General features: G+C 55.4%; 2 protein-coding genes across 2 annotated transcripts; one reads left to right on the forward strand and one right to left on the reverse strand.

Moving 5' to 3' along the window:
* Nucleotides 1–4671: 4671 nt before the first annotated feature.
* On the forward strand, nt 4672–7919 carry NCLIV_062100 (conserved hypothetical protein; the record flags this gene model as incomplete). The annotated part of the gene is made up of 3 exons (XM_003885761.1): nt 4672–6834; nt 7372–7433; nt 7733–7919. 3 exons carry the CDS (start codon nt 4672–4674, stop codon nt 7917–7919), a joined length of 2412 nt encoding a protein of 803 aa, XP_003885810.1.
* Nucleotides 7920–9791: 1872 nt separating this feature from the next.
* On the reverse strand, nt 9792–16036 carry NCLIV_062110 (putative N6-adenosine-methyltransferase 70 kDa subunit; the record flags this gene model as incomplete). Its single annotated transcript, XM_003885762.1, has 10 exons — nt 9792–9976; nt 10207–10282; nt 10772–10951; nt 11323–11403; nt 11771–11891; nt 12245–12340; nt 12994–13105; nt 13466–13499; nt 13807–13989; nt 14279–16036. The coding sequence occupies 10 exons, from the start codon at nt 16034–16036 to the stop codon at nt 9792–9794; spliced, it is 2826 nt and encodes a 941-aa protein (XP_003885811.1).
* Nucleotides 16037–18001: the final 1965 nt, after the last annotated feature.

Genomic DNA, 18001 nt, shown 5'->3' on the forward strand with positions numbered 1-18001 from the left:
CTTGCCATCCCGCGGAAAAAGGAGTGCTCTTGACTCAAGGTTCTGAGAGTCGTTTTGAAAAATCTGTCAAGCCGTCCTCTGTCCTGGCGACAAGCACAAAGGCGGGTCGGCGTGGTGCCTGAGGCTACTTCAACAGGACGATGCGCCAATGAAGGCCGTTTGTTCGGGCGCTGTGTTTGCCATCCGAACCAGAAGAGAAACCGTTGTACGGAGACTCTCGCGCGCGTGCATGTGGGTCTCCCTAGAGCATCGACGCGTTGTTCCTTTCTTCAAAACTCCCGTCCACACATCTGCGATTAGCTCCGCAAGCAGACACGCAGCTCTCCCTCCGCCTTTTCTTCCTCGAGCTTTGCATTTTCCTCGCGCGTCCGTCTTCCCTTTCCGCCTGCGAGTCACGACAGTTCTCTATTGCAGTCAATTCTTCTCTCTCCATCGGTCGGCGTTTCGCTGTTGCCTTCGCCGACTCTGGGGTTTCCCGCCGTCTCCCAAGGCCTCGGAGGCCGTGAGCAGTTCCGAGAATTCCGGGTGGGTTCGCTTCTCTCTCTCTGGAAGAAAAAAAGCAGAAGACGATGCACAGCACATGCCGTTCCAACGAAAAGATAGGGAAAGGAAGAAGGGGGAAAGCGACAGATAGGCTGTTTCTTAGCAGGGGGAGAAGGCCAGAACGGCTGGAAAAAGGAGAACATCGGGCAGGAGATCAGGTGTCCGAACAGCAGGAAATCGGGCAGCTTCACCCCATGTTGAAAGAAAAGCGACACGCCTGAGTGGACCAAGAAGGGAATGCCTTTTAACTCAGATATCACCCCTTTGCTTCTTCCTCGAGCCTCCTCTTTGTCGCACGGCGTCTCTCGAGCTCGCACGCTCAATTCACCGAAGACGAATCAAGACAGAAAGGAAAACTTGAAATATGGCAGCTAACAGCGCCAGTGGATTCTGCGAATCCGCTTCTCTCGCGGCTGTACAGACACCCGGGCGCAGAGCACAGCGAGAGGGAAGGACATACGTGGTTCATGCACAGAAAAAGGAAAATAATAAGTGTGGTTTCAGGGTCAGCCGCGGGAGAACAGGTCCAGCAGTTTGCCGCTGATGTGCGACGTAATTCGCGGCGCAAGAAATCGCACTTTTCCGCTCGCATGAGAGAGGATACAAAACAAATTCTGGAGGGCAGGAGCAGCTGAGACAGCTGGCGCAGCTAGTGGAAAAAAGAGTGGCGGAAATTGCGACACGAAAAAGGCGGAAGAAAAACGAAAGAAAACAGGACAGATTGCCTCTTTCGATCCGCATGCAACGCGCAATGCTGTGGCACTCGACTCCTGCATGCTTCTTTGTCGAGTGTCTGTGCGCTTTTCCCGCTTCTCGCCGCCGCGTTTGTAAGAGAAACTGTCGCCGTCGGTGATTGTGTGACCGTTTGTTTTTTGGTTTCCAGGAAAAAGCAGAGGCGCTTCTTCTCTCCAGCTCATCGCGTGAGGAAGATGAGGCCCCCGGACGGTTTTTTGGGATTGAGGAAGGAAAATCGAGGACGAAAACGCGCTCGCGTGTTCTCACGTATTTGTCTCGCAAATCGCTGTCTTGTCTCGAATAGTTCACGAGCAACTCATCGCGTCTCTCAGTTCGTGAAGCAGCCAAAAGTTGGCGATCCTCCCAAGCATTTACTGCATTACAGCCGGACTCAACAACATCAACACAGATATTAAAAGTTAGGAAACCACTTCGCACTTCCTACGTGTACCCTACTATATATATATATATATATATCATCCGCACTTCTTCAGGTATGTATATATATATAAGGGATTCGGCAGCATTGGTTGAGAGTTCAGGATGGTGTGGAGAGAGAGATATAGGCAAATGGATATATATATATTCATATGCCAGTCATTTTAAAAAATCAGGAGATCGTTCTGTCTCAACGTGAACGTATGTTATGTATAGAGGTCGTGTGTTGTATGCGTTGTATAAGAAACAGTCACAAAGAGTTGTACGTCATTACTCACGTATAGGTATATGTGTGTGTATAGATAGGCCTGCGATACGGAAACCGATACAACTACAACTGGGGGAACGAATATGCAGAGGTATATATATATATATATATATATATATATATATATACATGTACATATATCAACTTGTGTATCCACATGTATGTCGAATTGTATGAATCGGTATATAAAAGTACGTATAGGTATTTATCCGCATTCACGTCTTTTCTTTTTGTTATTGTCTTCCATATTCTGAAATATGCAGAACAGCTGCGACCGAAGGCCCAAGTGCGTGCCGCTCCAATTTGCTAACGCTGACTATTCTGCCTCCGTCTTGCTCCACCCATAAATCCCCAGAGAGCCTTCCGAAAAAAAAAAACGATTTTTGCGAGTGTTAAACGGCTTGTAATTGTCAGCATCGAAATGAGACGTTATCTGTGAAAGACATGTGGAATAGCAGACGCGTGCACATACACTAAAAGAAACAGACGCATATTTTCGTATTTCTTTACGTTGACTCGATGTTAGTACGCACCTCTACGGATTTAATGTGGATGTACAAAAACAAAGGGACATCTAGTTACATATATGTATATGCAGGTCCCTTTACGGTCGACTGTAGATACATCTTCGGTTTCACACATGTTCGCATGTATTTGTATTAAATGGATCTTGAAGTCAAATCTTTGTCAAGATGTCTCTTTTTCGAGTTTTCCTTTCGCTGTGTCTGGGGAGGATTTGAGGCGCTTTTGTGGAAAAGGAATTTAGTCCTGCCGCAGGCGTCGAGTTTTTTGTATCGGTGAATCCATTCGAGTGAGAAGCTGGTAATAAATTTGTATATTTTCTCAAAGTCTTCCACGCTAAACGGCGCGCATCGTATTTCGCTGTCTCGCCTCTGTCGATGCGGTGTCTTGGAGTGTCCTTTGTTTTCCCTTTTCCTCAACCACGGATTTCCCACGAGAAAACAAAAAACAAGAGGATTTTGAGGAAAACCGAAGCGAAAGAGGAAGCAAAGACACTGGGGCGCCGAGAAACTGAGAAAACCGCAACAGCCGAGGCGGGCGTTTAACGGGAAGGCGATCGAAGAGACAGGAGACAGACTGAGAGGAGACACAAAAGAACAGAAGAGGAGGAGGAAGACGTCTCCAGGTTGAGAGCAGTGCAGGTGATTTTACCGTTTTCTCTATTCTATTGAAGCCGCACTTTATTCCAAATAAACCGGTTTAAGCTAAAACAGATATAAACTGCATATAACAACTACGCTGATATGCATACGTCTCCATCATCCGGGATATATATATATATATATATATATATATATATATATATGCATTTCACTCCAGGGTTCGTTCGGTCTCTTAAAGGCACACGAGATATTCTGATCGTAAAAGAGTGCCGCGGAAGAGTCCTCCCCCGTTCGAACGAGGAATGCGTTTGGCCTTTCGATTTGCAGTTTCCTTTCAACACCGTACGATCCTCAGAAGTCTTTCGGCGCCTGCTTCCATGTGTGCAGTCGTCTCTCCGCCGGCGGGAGGTCCTCGAGAGTGCAATGTTTTTGAGTCTGGAGACCAAAGAGGCGGCACAGAACACGAAGAGGAGGAAGGAAACCCGCCGCTGTGTTTCCCCTTTTTTTCTGCCGCGTACAATCTCTCTTCTTCACAAAAGTGCAGGCTGGGAAGCGAAACGAAAAGCAACGGCCTGCGAGATCGACGAAAGCAGAGAAGACGAGCGGCTGTTCAGAGCCGAATCGTTCACTTGAGTCCGGTAAAACCCCCGCAGGTTTGCAGTTCCCCGACCCCCGAAGTCTCTCTCCCCGTTGGCCTCTTTTCTTTTTTGTTGCTCCGGAAAAACGGCGCTTGTCTGTTTTGTTCGTCGAAGCTTTCCATTTTTTCGCGTTTTCCTCCCAACTCCACGTCCTCCCCAGTGGTCTCTCTCCGCAACTTTTCTCGCGCCGTCCGGGTTCTTGCAACGGCACCGTCCCCGAGCGCGTTCGCGAACATCTCCCCGTCGCTTTGTCTCTTCTTCCTTTTCTTTAGCTTTCTCTTGTCTCTTCTCGCTCTTTTGGTGTCTGCGTGAAGGCTTCGAAATCGACCTACCGAGAGAGACGCTCCGTTCCGCCTGGCCACCACACGCGCTTTCCGGCGAGCTGCAGTCGTCCAGCGCCAGGTAGCAGAAATCTCTTTTCTTCCGCTCCTTTTTGCTTCGCTCCCGTTTTTGCCGTTTGCTTTGCTTCGGAGAGTTCCGCGAATCTCGTCCCTCGGCTGTTTACGCTTCTTCCCCGCCTTTTCACCCGCGCGCGCGCCTCTCCCGGAAAAGGTCCGCCGAAGCAGGTTCCTCTCGCTCGAATGTCTCAGCTCTCCCTCTTTTTGCTCGAAACTTCTTTTCTGCTGGGGCGTCTTGACTCGTTTACTTTGCTCGATTTGCCGGTCTTTCTTCTCGCGTCTCGCCCTGTGTCGGCATTTTCCCCTGCTCACAACTCGTCATGGCCGCTCCAGCCTCTCCCTCGTCTTTCCCTCCCCTTCGCTCCCCTCCGTTCGCCGTTTGTGTCCCTCCCGGCCTTGTGTGGCGCGTGTCGCCGCGAAACCTAGACCTCGTCAAACGGGCGGCGCGTCCCTCTTTCCTCTAACCTCTTTCGCGTGTTTTCCGCTTTTCTGCATCCTTTTGTTCTGACCCGCCTGCGTCGGCCGCCATGGCGGCAGCAACTGCTTCGAGGGGGGGGCGAGAGGGCCGGGACTTCCCTGCCGCGCCGCCCCGCCGCTCGCTGCTCCGCGAAGTTTTGTCCGAGGCAGAATTGACAGAACTCGGCCTCGACGCGTCTGTCGACGACTCGCCTAGTGCTCCCCCCTCGATTTCTAGAAAACGCTTCCACGGGTTGTTCCTCCTTTCCGCGCTCTGGGTTCTCCTCTACTGGGGGTCCTTCTTCGCACTTCTGGTGTACTTACACCCGGAAGCACACCGGCCGCCAGACGACCTGCAGATACAGCGTGGGGTGTACGTACACGTGAACAGTGCCGGCGCGCGCGGTGGCCGGATGGAGGCCGCGCGACAGGCGACGGAGCAGAAATCAGGTGGAAGCGCCTCAGGCGTTGAGGCGAGAAACGAACGTTTTCAGGGATCCGAGAACGGAGGTCAAGGACCGGTGTTTGGAGAGGGCCGCGCCGACGCCTACCCGGATAGTCGCGCCTCTGCGTTGCCGAGCGTCGACCGGTTGCATTCTGTGTCGCCTCCCTCCTTGTCTTCTATGGGGAGCATTCGCGCGTACACTACGGCGGATGCCCTGAACAGTGTCGACGCGGACGCAGAGACAGCGCGAAAAGCAGGCGTCTCGGACGAAGCCTCGGCGGGGATCGACGACGTATTTTGCTCTACGTGGGCCTTTCTGCTGGCGCTCTCTGTCTCCTCTGTGGCGACCGAGCTCGGCGTCCTCTACCTGCTGCGCAGCTTCACGCCGCTGCCGCATCGCGAGGGTCTGCTCGCCTTTCCTCTCGCGTCGCCGTCGGCCCCCTCTGCGCTCCTCTCCACGGTCGCAGGGAGCCTCACGCTTCTCCTGGACTTCGTTTCGCACTTTTGCCAGCTCGGCGACGTCCTCTTCCTCTTCGCGGTCGCCCCGCCCCTCTTCCCGCTGCCGCTCTTCCTCTGCTGTCTCTACTCCGTGGCGCTCACCACGTTCTTCCTTCTCCTGCTTCAGCTCCGCTCTCTCCTCGCTGTACACCCCCGGGACCGGTTCGCCCTCCACGACGGCCCCGCTGCCTGCCTTCGAGCGCCTGTGGCGCTCCTCTGTCGGCCGCGCCTCCTCTCTGCGCTGCGCGTCCTCGTCGCCTGCCTCGTTAGCACCGGCCGCCTCCTCGTCCGCCTCCTCTCCCTCGCCTTCTCCCTGTGTCTCCGTGTCCCCGCGGCCTGTCAGGCCTGTCTCCGCCCCCGCCGGCTCCGAGCCGGCGCCCTCGCGCCAGCGGCCCTCGCGCCCCTCCACGCCGCCGCCCAACGGAGACTCTTCCGCCGGGACCTTGACGCGTCTTGTTGCGCCGAGGGCGACGCCGGCGTGTGGGGCGAGCCCAGCGACCGCGAGCAGTCTCTCATCGGCGCCGCGGCTGTCTCCAGCTGTGAGGCGTCTCTCCCTCCGCCGGCGTCGGGCTTACAAGGTGACGAACATCGCAGGGAAGAGAAGGACGCCGGCTCGCTTCCGCCCGCCGCCTGCTCTCACGCGTCGCCCTCGCGCGGCCTCTCTGCCGTGGGCGAAGGAGGCTCGCAGGGCGGCTTCGCTTCTTCGTCGCGCGTCTCCGGCCGGATAGCCGAAGGACGCACGAGACAAGGAGCGCGAGCGCAAGGCGGAGGCATTCTGCAACAGGTTCTTCACGGCTTTTTGCAGGCGAAGAGACCCAGCGCAGGCCGCTCGGAGGGGCGCGGCGCCTTCGCGGCGAGGGCCGAGAGTCCTGGCGTTCGCGCGCCGCATGCGGCCGACGCCCTTCCCTCTGCGCAGGTGTCTCTCCTCTCCCCCTCGTCTTCCTGTGCGTTCGTCTCCACTTCCTTCTTCGCTCCAGAACGGGACTGCGAAGGCGGGCTGGAGAGCGTGGAAACATCACGCAAGAGCGAGGACGGAGAAGAGGAGCGGAGAGAGAGAAGAGACAGGAGAGAGCGAGGCGTTTCGAGACGAGGCGAAGACGCCGAACGAAAGAGCGAAGAAGAAGGACGAACGACTACGAGCCGGACAGGCAACTGGGCGAGAGGAAGAGAGGGAGAGGACGGCGAAGCAGCAGGAGAAACACAGGACTTCGCTGATGGCAGTGAAGTTATGAAATTAACAAACCACTTCCTTCTTCTTGACATGGCCGCCGCTACCGACGCCCTCAAAAATGTGCGTGTCGAGGAGCATTCCATACTGCGAATCTATCGATACATGCACGTACATGTATATTTATGCCCCGATATACAAGTGCATACATACGTATTTATTTACAAGCATATACATAGATATAGATTTTTAATGTATGTCTCCGTGTGGCAACTGTTTCGTCGCCGCTCCAGCTCTCAGGTGTCCCTACACTCTCTCTGCCCTCAGCTCTACATATATCCATCTGTCTGGCCCTCTACATGGATCTGTCTATATATTCTGCCTATCCATTACTGTCTATCTATAACTATATATATATATATATACGTATATATGTAGATCTGTGTAACGTTTACAACGACCAAGCCGGTGTGCTTCATGTTGAATGGCATTTATATAGATTTATTTTCTGTCACAGTGAACTGAAGGTTTTTCCTTATTGGTCTTTCTGTAAAGTTGTCCATCTGTAGGTACTTCTATGGATATTTACGCATCTATATATACATATATATATTCATATATGTCTATGTATACTTGGCTGTGGGTTGCGATGTTTTGCAGCATTTCCTGCCGGCGGAGAAACTGGAGGCTTTCGAGTTTGGAGCTTCTCTGCTTTCTCTCAGGTTCGTCTTTTCTGTTTCCTCCTCTCTCCGGCCCGTTTCGTGAGTTTTCCGGTGTGCAGCCAGGCAAGGGGAAACTGCGTTGATGCGCGGTTCACCGACTCTTCCGAAACTGTTTTGTTCAGGGGCGAGTCGGTCTCTGTTGCTTCGCATTTCCCCGCTTCCTTTTCCATTTCTCCGTCGCTTCTCCTCCTTCGTCTCCGCTGCGCTTCCCGCGACTCCTCGAGTCTGTGGTCACACGTTTCCGCACGTGTGTGTCCAATAAGGGAACGTCTGCGTGTTTTCTGCCTGTGTCTTTTCAGCCGCTTTTATTTGGGAGATCTTTGTCTCTTGTTTTTCCTCGCCTACCCGGTGTGCGCCTTCGGCTCGGCGTCCTTGCCGGTTGTGCTTCTTCTCTTCCACTGCGCGAAGATTCTTCTACAAACGCTGCTTTTTCTACTGAAGAGCGACGCGTCCATATGGGAACTGTGGTGCTACGATCTGGACTAAAAACAGACAGATTTTAAGAGAAGGGTGAGGGCAGAAGGAGCATCAAAGAAGGCAAAAGAGGATAAAGAAAGAAAGAAAGGAGAGAATGTATGCAAGGAGAGGAGGAGGCGAAAGGTCCTTTTTCCGGGTGAAGTTTTTCGTTCTGTTGGAGCACGGATCGTCCCCGGTTTTTATGCCGCGTGAGAGGAACGAATTTCACTTGCTTTTCGAGTGTCCATGCATCTTTTCAAAGAAAGTGAAGGGAGCCGGGCGTGGAAAGGCTGAAAGAACTGCAGCGGAACTCTAACGCGTTTCCCCGTTTCCTGCGATGGCACACCGAGGGCGGCCTTGTTGCGAGTAATCGACATCAGATGTACGTACACCGCAAGCGGAGGAAGGTACAGGCCAGAGGAGTCGCGTCGGCATGAAAAAGGCAACCCGAAAGAAAAGTAAAATGCACGGGTCGTTTCTGGCGGGCTCGAACGCGGCATTGCCTTTCCTTTTCTATTTGCAAGCTTTTTCGAGTCGCATTGAAGAGCTCGCGGGTTCCGAGGGTGTGCGTCCCTTGCCCATCACCCCCATCACACACTCTTCGCTCGCGTGCGAGTCTCGGCAGAGCGACACTGAAGGGGAGAAGGGGCGGGAAAGTAAACAAGGAAGGAGAAATGGCGGATGCAGCCCTTTCTTCCCGTCGTCTTTTAGCCCTCGTGACAGAGCATGTCGTTCGGTTCCTTTTTGGAGTCAAGGGCCCAAGCGCAAGAAAAGGCTTCGGTTCACGAAACAAGGAAACGGACGCACGAGACTGAGAAACTCGGTCGTTTTCGCGCGAGCCGCCCTGTCGCTTTGTTTCTGACGTCTTTCTTGGGTCCTCGCCTCTTCCGCGCGAGCTCGCGTGGAAGATAGAGGTTCTGGGGAGACATGAACGATGGTCCCCCGCAGAGACGCAGACGCGCAGACTTGTGTAGACTTTAGTGGTCACTGCTTCCTGTCCCCAGTTTTTCCCCAGGCGTCCCGATTCTCCTCCTCTCTCTAGCAAAAACGACGCGAGGCGAATCTCGCATGTGCCCACCCGCGTCGTGCCACCGGGGTGTATGTACAGCGTGTCTTGTGTGAGCACGATCTTTAAACTTTTGCGCGAAACGTTCCAGAAAGGAAGCCACGTCGCAAAGCCTCTCCGCGCGTAGAGCGAACCGAAAAGAACTGCGTACATCTCCGAATACGCGTCGCCTTTTCCTCTCGCCTTCCGCGTTGGCGGCCGCTTTCTGTGTTTCGCAGGGGTGGGATCGGTCGCTCTAGCTCTGTGGCGAGGCGTGAGTCATGAAAAAAGAGCAACGCGCAAAATCTGGGAGCTCTGCTAAAAGAGCCTTTCGAGTGCGAAGGAATTCCGGAAGAGAGGCCCACACCTCGCGGAGAGCTCTGAGGCTGGACGTCCGGCAAGCGCGGGAAAGACAGGCAGCAGAGACGGGAGGCGCAAGGCCGCCTTCTGCCTTATAGACGAGAAAAAAGCGGAAATGGACCTTGCGACGGAGCGAGAGACGGTTGAAACGCAAGTGAGGAGAAGCACACGTCTGTGAATCAAAAATCAGAAACAGACTGAAATGAGAAATCCTGTGAAGCCCGAGCGGAGGGCGGGCCGAGAAACGGAGACCGGCTGCGCGTGGGCAACGAAAGTGAAGAAGAGAGAGGAAAAGAAAGATAGGAAAGACAAAGAGAGGGAAAGAAAGAGGGGACAGGGCGAGAAACAGAGAGGCGCCTTTTTCTCTCCCCCCGCTTTTGTCTTTGTGGACGGGAGAGACAGAGGAAAGAGCATTAGCAGGGAAAAAAAGAAGAGGAAAAGACAACGAGAAGACAAGAAAAGGCACGTGCGCAGAAGAGAAAACGTCTCCTCTCGCTTTACGCTTCCCCATCCACTGCAGACGTTTCTTCATTCTTCTCTTCGGCACTGGCGTCTCGATTTTCACTCTCTACACCGGAAGCTGACGGAATATCTGCCAGCGGAAGTCCTTCTCTCTCCGCAAAGGCATTGTACCGGTCTCGGAGGAGCGGATGCTCGATCTTGACCCCCTTCAGTTGATTTCCTGGAAAAGGAAGAGCCAACAAATTGAAAAGGAGAACGAACCCGAAGTGAATAACATAAATAGGAAAGACAGAAGCGTAGGAGAGCTGCAGCGGCACACCTAATTACACAGCTCTGTCTATGACAGATGCAGACATGACCAAATACATGCATATATATATATATATATATATGCGCATGTAGAGACGAACATATATATAGATGTAGATGTATGTGCAGAACGCATCTCACCTAGAGTGATCCAGTTGTTGCGGACGTTGTGCATGCGCCCAAAGAGCTCCACTTTCAGGGAATCTGGTGCCATTCTCTCGATGATTCTGGAACGCGACACCCGAAAAGTAGCAGAATCACAGAAAAGAAAGGCGAGACGTGTCCAAGGTCTCCACACAAAACTACAAAGATACACACATGTATAGATATATAGATATGTAGATAGATAGATAGATAGATAGATAGATAGATAGATATGCATGCATATTTGCTGAGGTATATACGATACATCTGCGTGTCGAGATAGGCGACGGGTCAACAGCATCCACACAACCACCTGTATAACTCGATAGAGATATGGATGCGTATGTGTGTCCGGGTACGTGGTGACGAAAGGTTCTTCTCTGTTACAGAAAACACTGAGCATCGAAATGGCTCTGTCATCACGATCATCTTTGGAGATCTGGCGAACGCCTCTCGGGGGGGACCTGCCAAATCGGCTCCAGCAAGAAGAGTGTCAAGAACGCGTTTTTGTCCTCTGGACTTGCCTGTATATTTCGTCGGGTTTTCGGGAGGTTTCGCGCACTTCGCTGACAATGACATCGCAGTCGATGTTTCGATTGAAAGGGACGTTGCCCTTTACCGCCACCAGACAGTGCTCCTTGGAGTGGTTCAGCCAGTGCCCCGTTCGGCCGGTGCGGATGATGCGCTGCAGCTGATTCGTCTTCACCCAAAGAATCTCCTCCACGCGTCTGTAACCCCACAGCTGAGGAGAAACCGCAGAAAAAAGGGAGAACCAGAGAAAGAGAAAGACATTGAGAAAAGGCACGGAAAAAGACGACGGAAAAGAAGACAAAAAAGAGGAGAAGAAGAAGAAAAGTTGTCATTTGGATATATTTTCGGTGTCTAAAGAGACGGCGGCAAAAGGGAAGAAACGGAGACGCATCTCGAGCGGAACAAGGAAAGGAGTGGAGAGAAACGCCCAGGCACGCACTCGACGGTGGTGGATGTATCGTTAAGCAGATGTAGATCGATAAGTGTAGGGCTAGATCGAAGCAGATAGATGCGGACAAAAGCAGATCATTGCAAATCGATATAGACATAATGAGAAAGATGCAAATAGATGAAAAGGCGTACCTGCAAACACTCTCGCGCCAGCTCCATAGCTCGCCCTGTGACCCACAAGAAAAGAAGGCCTTCTTCTTGAATTAAGTCGACCTACAGAGGGCAAGCAAGTCCGAAAAAAAAGAAGAAGTACAGAAGACGGCTCCGAGGCGAGTTTGTCGCCAAGACCAAAGGAAGAAAGAACCCCACGGAGGAGCCCTCGACGCAGACACACGAGAAGGCGGGCGACGGTAAGTGCCCCGGACAACGCGTGGTCACAGGGAAGAAAGAAGAGGCGAGCGAAGAGGTGAGATGAACGGAGAGAAAACGATAAAAAAGCATCGACGACGGCAAAAGGGCAATGCAGAGGAGAAGAGAGAATCTTTTTGCAGATGAGAGAAGCGAAGGAGACAGAGCGAGAAGCGGGAAGCGGAAAACGGGCGCGCGCCTCTATGTTCCCGTACGTTGTGTGTTCACGTACCCGCAAACTTCGCATTTCTTGATCGGTCATCGTTCCGTAAGGCAAGTCCATGTGGATATCCCACGGCGGATCGGCCATGACGACGCGAATGAGCTTGCGGAAGATGCTGAAATCGAAGGTCCTGACGTGCGCAGCCGCCCACACAAACCGAAGCAGAACATGAAGACGGGGCGAGACATGAAGACGAAAAGGAGCTTCCTCGGGCGGCAGGAAAAGCAGCAAGCGTGTACAGACCAGGCAAGAGGGCGAGACGCGAGTCGGGTTTAGCGGAGCAGAAACGACCAGGCAGACCTCGCGCAACCGCCGAGCGGCAGAACGAAAGACAAAACGTGCGGAATAGAGGGGGAGGACGAAAGCAGGGCTGACACCGAAGAGAGAGGCGACGGGAAGAGCGAAAAGCTTATATGAAGCGAGAGGCCGCCCGAAGAAAGAGGGCGAGAGCGACAAAGAGCGGCGAGAGGGACTTTCAGTCACCTGATATCGCAGCGAATCCACTGCGCAGGGTACTCTGTGTAGGCCCCCGCGGAGATCGTTCCGATCGCGTACGGATCCGCCGCCATCTCGCCTCTCCTGAACAGAAAAACGATCAAGCCCCGCGGCCGAGGCGAAACGACGTGGGAGAGAGGAAACAGCGCCAGGAAGGCGGAACCGCACATGGCAGAGCCACCAGCCGCGCGACGAAGGGGAGAAGACGACACCGCTGTGAGTCTGGGAGGCAGACGCCGAGGAAAGACACCAGGGAACAGGGGACGGAACGGCGCGGGGAAAAAGACGAAACACGGGAAGAGGAGGAAAACAAATGAGAGCGACAGGAGAGAGAGAGTGGGCGTGGAGCAGAGACAGCAAGCGTCAAGGGGGACGGCAGACAAGGAAGGAGAGAGCGAGTCACGGGGGGAGATCGCCAAGAGAAAGCGCCAAGGAAGAACGAGGGGAGAACGTGACATTCGCGCAGGTGGGAGGCGGCCATGTGATGACGAGACAGCGCCGCCGTTTGGGTCGGGAAGAAGCGAACGGAGTCTGTCTGGAATTTCAAAAACAGAGAGGCCGGAGACCATCCGCCGCTTTCAAGGTCGATGCTCGAGGCGGCGTGGAGCCGTGCCGCACCTCGCTGCAAGGCGCCGCATTCTCGGGCTCCTAGCCGAAGCGAAACGCGTGAAACGAAACGGAAACACGAGCTGACCGCAGGTGAAAAAGGAAGTGGAGAGTTTGACGAAATGCCTTACATCTTTTTCAAGGCGTCATTTTTGGATGCGTCGTCGACCTCGTAGTGCACGTAGCGGCACGTCTCGATGTGGCGGCACGTGTCCAAATAGCTGCAATCTCCCAAGCTCACATCTGAGAAAGATCGAAGAGAACGCCAACAGAAAACCCGCAACTGCAAACGACGAGCGAAAAGATGGAAAAAAACGAACGAGAGAGAAGGAAAGAGTCGCAGGCGCGAGCGGCGGTGAGACGCCTGTGCGAAAAAGCAAGAGAAACGACGCAGCGAGAACTACAGGAGAGAGCCGCAGAAAAGAGATAAGGAGATCGAGGGGCAGAGAGAACGAGAAATCGAAGCGAGTTGGAACGAGGGGGAGAGGGAGAGGCCCGAAGAGCGAAAAAAAGGGAAGGCGGCGCCAGGCGTGACGCAGATTCTCGAGCGCGCGTTGAACGACTCGCGAGACGGGGCGACGGGAGACTTCGAAAGTGCCTCACCTGTATGCGGGAGAATAATGCGTCGAAAGTGCACCTGCAGGGTAAAACACGCGCAAAGACGCTCGAATGCGAAGGCGGGCCGCCAGACAAGGGGGAAGAGACGAACACGGAAGAGAGCGAAGGGAGAAGCCGAAACCGAACGCGGCCAAGAACGCGCTGCAGGTCGATGGCGAGGCGCCAGTTGGACGGGCCTTTCCGTTCCCGACGCGTCGAAAAGCAAGGCGCTACCAGGTGCCTGATCGTCTCTCAAGACGCTCAGCAGCCGAGAGAGAAAAAAGAGAAGCAGGGACAAAAAGAGAGATGAGCTGCAGAAAGGGAGAGGCGTCGACTGCGGCGCCTACTTTGCTGCAAGGCTTGAAGGAGTTTCTCGCTCGGCAGCATTCGACGCGCGATCCGTAAGTGCAGATTTCCCTCAGCGCGCTGCCGCCCTTGTTCTTGAAGGAGTGAATGATCATCTGCTGGCGCGCAGTGGGCGCGCTGAGGAGGGAGGTTAACTCGCTGCCTGAGTCGAGGTCGCGTTGTTTCTGAAAACAAACTCGCAGAAAAGACGGCGAGCGCACTGAGCATGCGGAAGGAACGTCCAACACGGGGAAGCATGGTACGGGCAGTCCCCGTTTCCAGTCCGCCTCGAATCGCGGATTCGCCTCTCTGGTCGTGGAAGCGGGGCTCGAGGAGACAGGGGCATTAGACAGACGGGGACAGAGAAAGCGTATCGGAGCTCGCCCTAACTTTGCCTGTCCCGAGAAACCAGGCGCGGGCTCTGCCTCTCTAGGTCCACTGCTGCGGGTTCCCCCCTGTTTCTTCCCCACTCACCAAAGCCGTCGGAACGCTGAGGAGCTTTTCGAGATCCTGCAGCTCGGCGTCCGCGCCCTTGTCTCCACCAGGCCCTGTCTTCTTGTCGCCTTCGCACGCGGGAGGCGGCGGCGGGGGCCCGCCTGGCGTCCCCAGAGGCGCCCCGCCGACGTTGGCGCCCAGCGCGGTCGGAGGGCCCCCGGAGAAGAAGGGCGGCCGGGCAAAGCCCGGGGGCGGTGGCGGCGGAGGCGGCGGGGCGTGGGGCGGTCCCTGGGGAGGCAGCGAGACAGACGGGAGGGTTTGCGGCCCGGAGAAGGGCGGCCCCGCAGCGGGGACAGCCCGGGGGGGCGGGCCTTCCACGGCTGCGCCAGGGCGAGGCCCCGTCTCCACGGAGTGCTGCGGCGCCGCGCCGGCGGTCGGCGGGGACGCAGAGGCAACAGCCTGCTGCTGGGACTGCTGAAAGAGCATGAAGAGGACGGCGCAGATGCGGAGGGGAAACACTGTCTTGATCACCGTCAGCGAGTTGATGGATGCAAGCGCCAGCAGCGGATACGGAAAAGGGTGGAGAGCGCCAAGGACTGGTGCAGCCGAGGCGTCGCCGCTTTCGCCATCAGCGGCCTCGGCGCGGAAGGCGGCAAACTGGAGGACGCGCAGGACCGCCTCGGGGCGAAAGAGCCGCTGGCTAGCCAGTGAGGAGACGCGCCCCGCCGCGAACCCCGTCGCCCTCGACGCCTGCTTCAGGTGCGCCGCGAACGCGTTGAGCTCGATGTGGCATTCGGCCGACCGGGCGAGACACGTGACGGTCTCCGGCCCCGGAGCTGTCTCCGGTCGTCGAATCGCAGGCGACACCGAGGGATGGTGCAGCAAGGCCCGCAAAATGAAGGGCAATAACTCCTCCATGCTCGACGGCACTTTCGCGCCCTGCGAGAAGGCCAAACTCGGGTGGTCCAGAGGCAAATCCTGCGGGAGCGGCGGGAGCGCAGCCATGGGGCGCCCTGGGGCCCGAGGCGAGACACCTGTCTCCACGGCCCCTCGGACGTCGCCGCCCTGAGGCTGATGCGCGGGGCCCGCGCCACCGTGGGGTGCGCGCGCGGTTGCAAGGGCGCCTGGGCCCGAAAACGGCGGATCGCTGGCGTTTTTAACGAGCTGCGCGCTCTCCGCGGGAGCGTGTAACGCGAGGCCTTCCTCCTGTCTTCGAGGGTCGTGCAGGCCTGCGAGAGGCTGGCGAAACTCCGCTCCTCTGGGCGGGCCCCGGCTGCTCTCCTCGAAGGGTCTGCGAGGGAACGACGCGGGGCGAGCTGCGTGAGAGTAGAAGCCCTCGCGGTCTCCCTCGGTGTCTCTTCCTCGCACGTCGCGCGACGGACCCAGGGGCCCGCGACCGTCCGGGGTGTTCCCGTAGGAGACAGCGCCCGCGGGGCCCGCGGCGCCGGGCCTCTTCTCGGATGGCCACCGGTCGGCGCCGTGGCGGTCGTCGCGCTGTTCGTCTCGGCGCGAGGCCCCGCGCTCGCCCCACGCGCCGCGGTCGCTCTCCGCACCGGGTCTCGCGGCTGCAGCCGCGAGACCCGGCGCAGAGGGTTGGGCTTCAGGGGGCCCGGGCTGGCCGGAGACTCCAGGGACGGTCGGTCCGCTGGTCGAGCGACTCAGCGAGGCGAGAGGCGGCGCCACCACGTTCGTGCTGGGGCCCGAAGGAGGCGCAGTGCCTGCGAGGGACGGGGCGAGACCCGTGCCGGCCAGTCCCAGCTTTCGCTGCTGAAACCTCTGTCGCAGGTGCGAAGACATGGTGCGAGAGACTGTGAGGCCGAAGAAGGGAACTCTGGGACGCTACCTCATGACGCGGCTTGGGGAGACGAGAAGCGTTCAGAAAGAAGGGAGAAGAGTTCCGCGAGAGCGAAGCGCGATGGGGAAGCGGAGATTGGGGAAAGAAGAGAAAGGAGGGAGACCGGGCCTGCATCCACTCTTTTCCAAGCAAAGAGAGAAAAGAAGTGTCGAGCCTAGGGGAAAGAAGATGGAGATGCACAACAAAAGGCCAGGGAACCGGACAGGCAGAAAGCCAGAGGAGAGGCGTCAACAGAAGAGAAAGAGAGAAGACGAGAGACGGAGACGAGGCGGCCCAGAGACAGAAAGAGAAAAGAAGAAAAGGAGCAGAGCCAAAGAGACGTCTGAAGCAAACGCGAGCGCGTCTGGTGTCTCGGGTTCGAAAACCAGCGAGGCAAAGACTTTGCCCCCACAACAGTGTCGAGGGCACGAAGGGAAATGGCAGAGAGGAAGAACAAAGAAGAAGAACGCGAAGTGTCCCAACGAAAGGGGGGGAAAGCAGATAAAACAGCCCACGAAGGCCGGGTCAGCAGCCACGAAAAAATTGTGAGACTGATAGAAAAACGAAGGAGCGACCGCGTTTCCCTCTTGGGAAAGAAAAGAGGAAACAGAGACGGGGAAAAGAAGAGAGGGAAAGCACAGAAAAACCACTGGTGAAAATACACGGGAAACATGCAAATTTTTTCTCGCCCGCTGGGATCAGCAGACGCAGCGAGGCACGCTTCAGACTTTTCACATCCGTGCTGGTTTTGCTCCAGTGCAGTTCGATGCTCTTTTTTTGTTGCTTAACGCAGAGCCTTCTTTTTTCGCGGGTATTGTCCTCTGTGTTTGGACGTTTTCTGTTTGGCGTCCTTCTCGCCATGTCTTGCGTCCACTCGAATGGTGTCTCCTCATCTCTCCACTCTTCTGTGTCTCGCTTCTGTCTCGCCTGGATCTCTTTCTTCTGTGTCCTCCCTCCTTTTTTTTCTTTCTCTGTTTTTTCTGTGTTTCTTCTTCCTCTCTCTATTCTCCGCTTTCCTTTCCTTGAGCTCTCTTTTCTGTACCCTTCACAGTCATTTCTTCACCCGTCGCTGCTTGTGTCCCCGTCTCTAGCATTTCATCTCTCCGCGTCTCTCCTCCTCGCTCTCTACTTTCTTTGTTCTTTTCCGCACCCTTTGTTCTTTCTTTCCGTCTTGTGAAGACTTCACGACCCCGCCACCTGTGCCGGTGGAGCGCCGAGCTCGTTTCCCGGTGTACGTACAGTGGCCAGCTCGCCACCAGCGATACAAATGTGTGTGGGCGAAACATTCCCGGTTTACAAAAAACGGCGAGCTGTCGCAAGATGCGTCAGCGCAAGGTGCAGAATCCGGCATTGCCAAGAGCTGTGTCAGTTTGAGGCTTTCGAAGAGAAGCTACTGTTCGCAGGGATCTTGCGTTAGCTGCAGTCGCATGACAGCCTCGGTCTCGCCCCTTCAGTCTTCTTCAGTAGAAGTTATACTGTAGGGCAGAGGAAACACGAAGCCTGCACCGCACACTATCCGGCTTACGTACGCCTTTGCTAAGTGGCGTTCATGAAGCTGAAAGAGAACAACTACTAGGATGCGAGCATGATCAAACCAGCATACTGGGATTGATTACCCCTTGAGGCAGGAGTTAGTTTTAATCCTTTTCTGGGGAGTTCATCCTACGAGTTGGCCTCCTGGTTTAGATATTGAATGTGTTTGCCGGATGCAAAGTTTTACCGGTTACACGAATCCCCTGTCTGCTTGTAGAGTGAGTGCACCGCTTGAGCTAGATCTTTCTTTTTCCTTCACACCCGCTAAAGCTACGGCAGGCAAAAAGTGAGCTATACAATCCGTTTGCTCAATGCGGTACAACAAACCAACGGTTGACACCTTTGATGTGTCCCGCCAAGCGGGCGAGTTGAAAGAGTCGAAGAAATGGAAAAGC

This window comes from Neospora caninum, chromosome XII (assembly GCF_000208865.1).
Source record: "Neospora caninum Liverpool complete genome, chromosome XII".
In the NCBI taxonomy this organism is placed as follows: domain Eukaryota; phylum Apicomplexa; class Conoidasida; order Eucoccidiorida; family Sarcocystidae; genus Neospora; species Neospora caninum.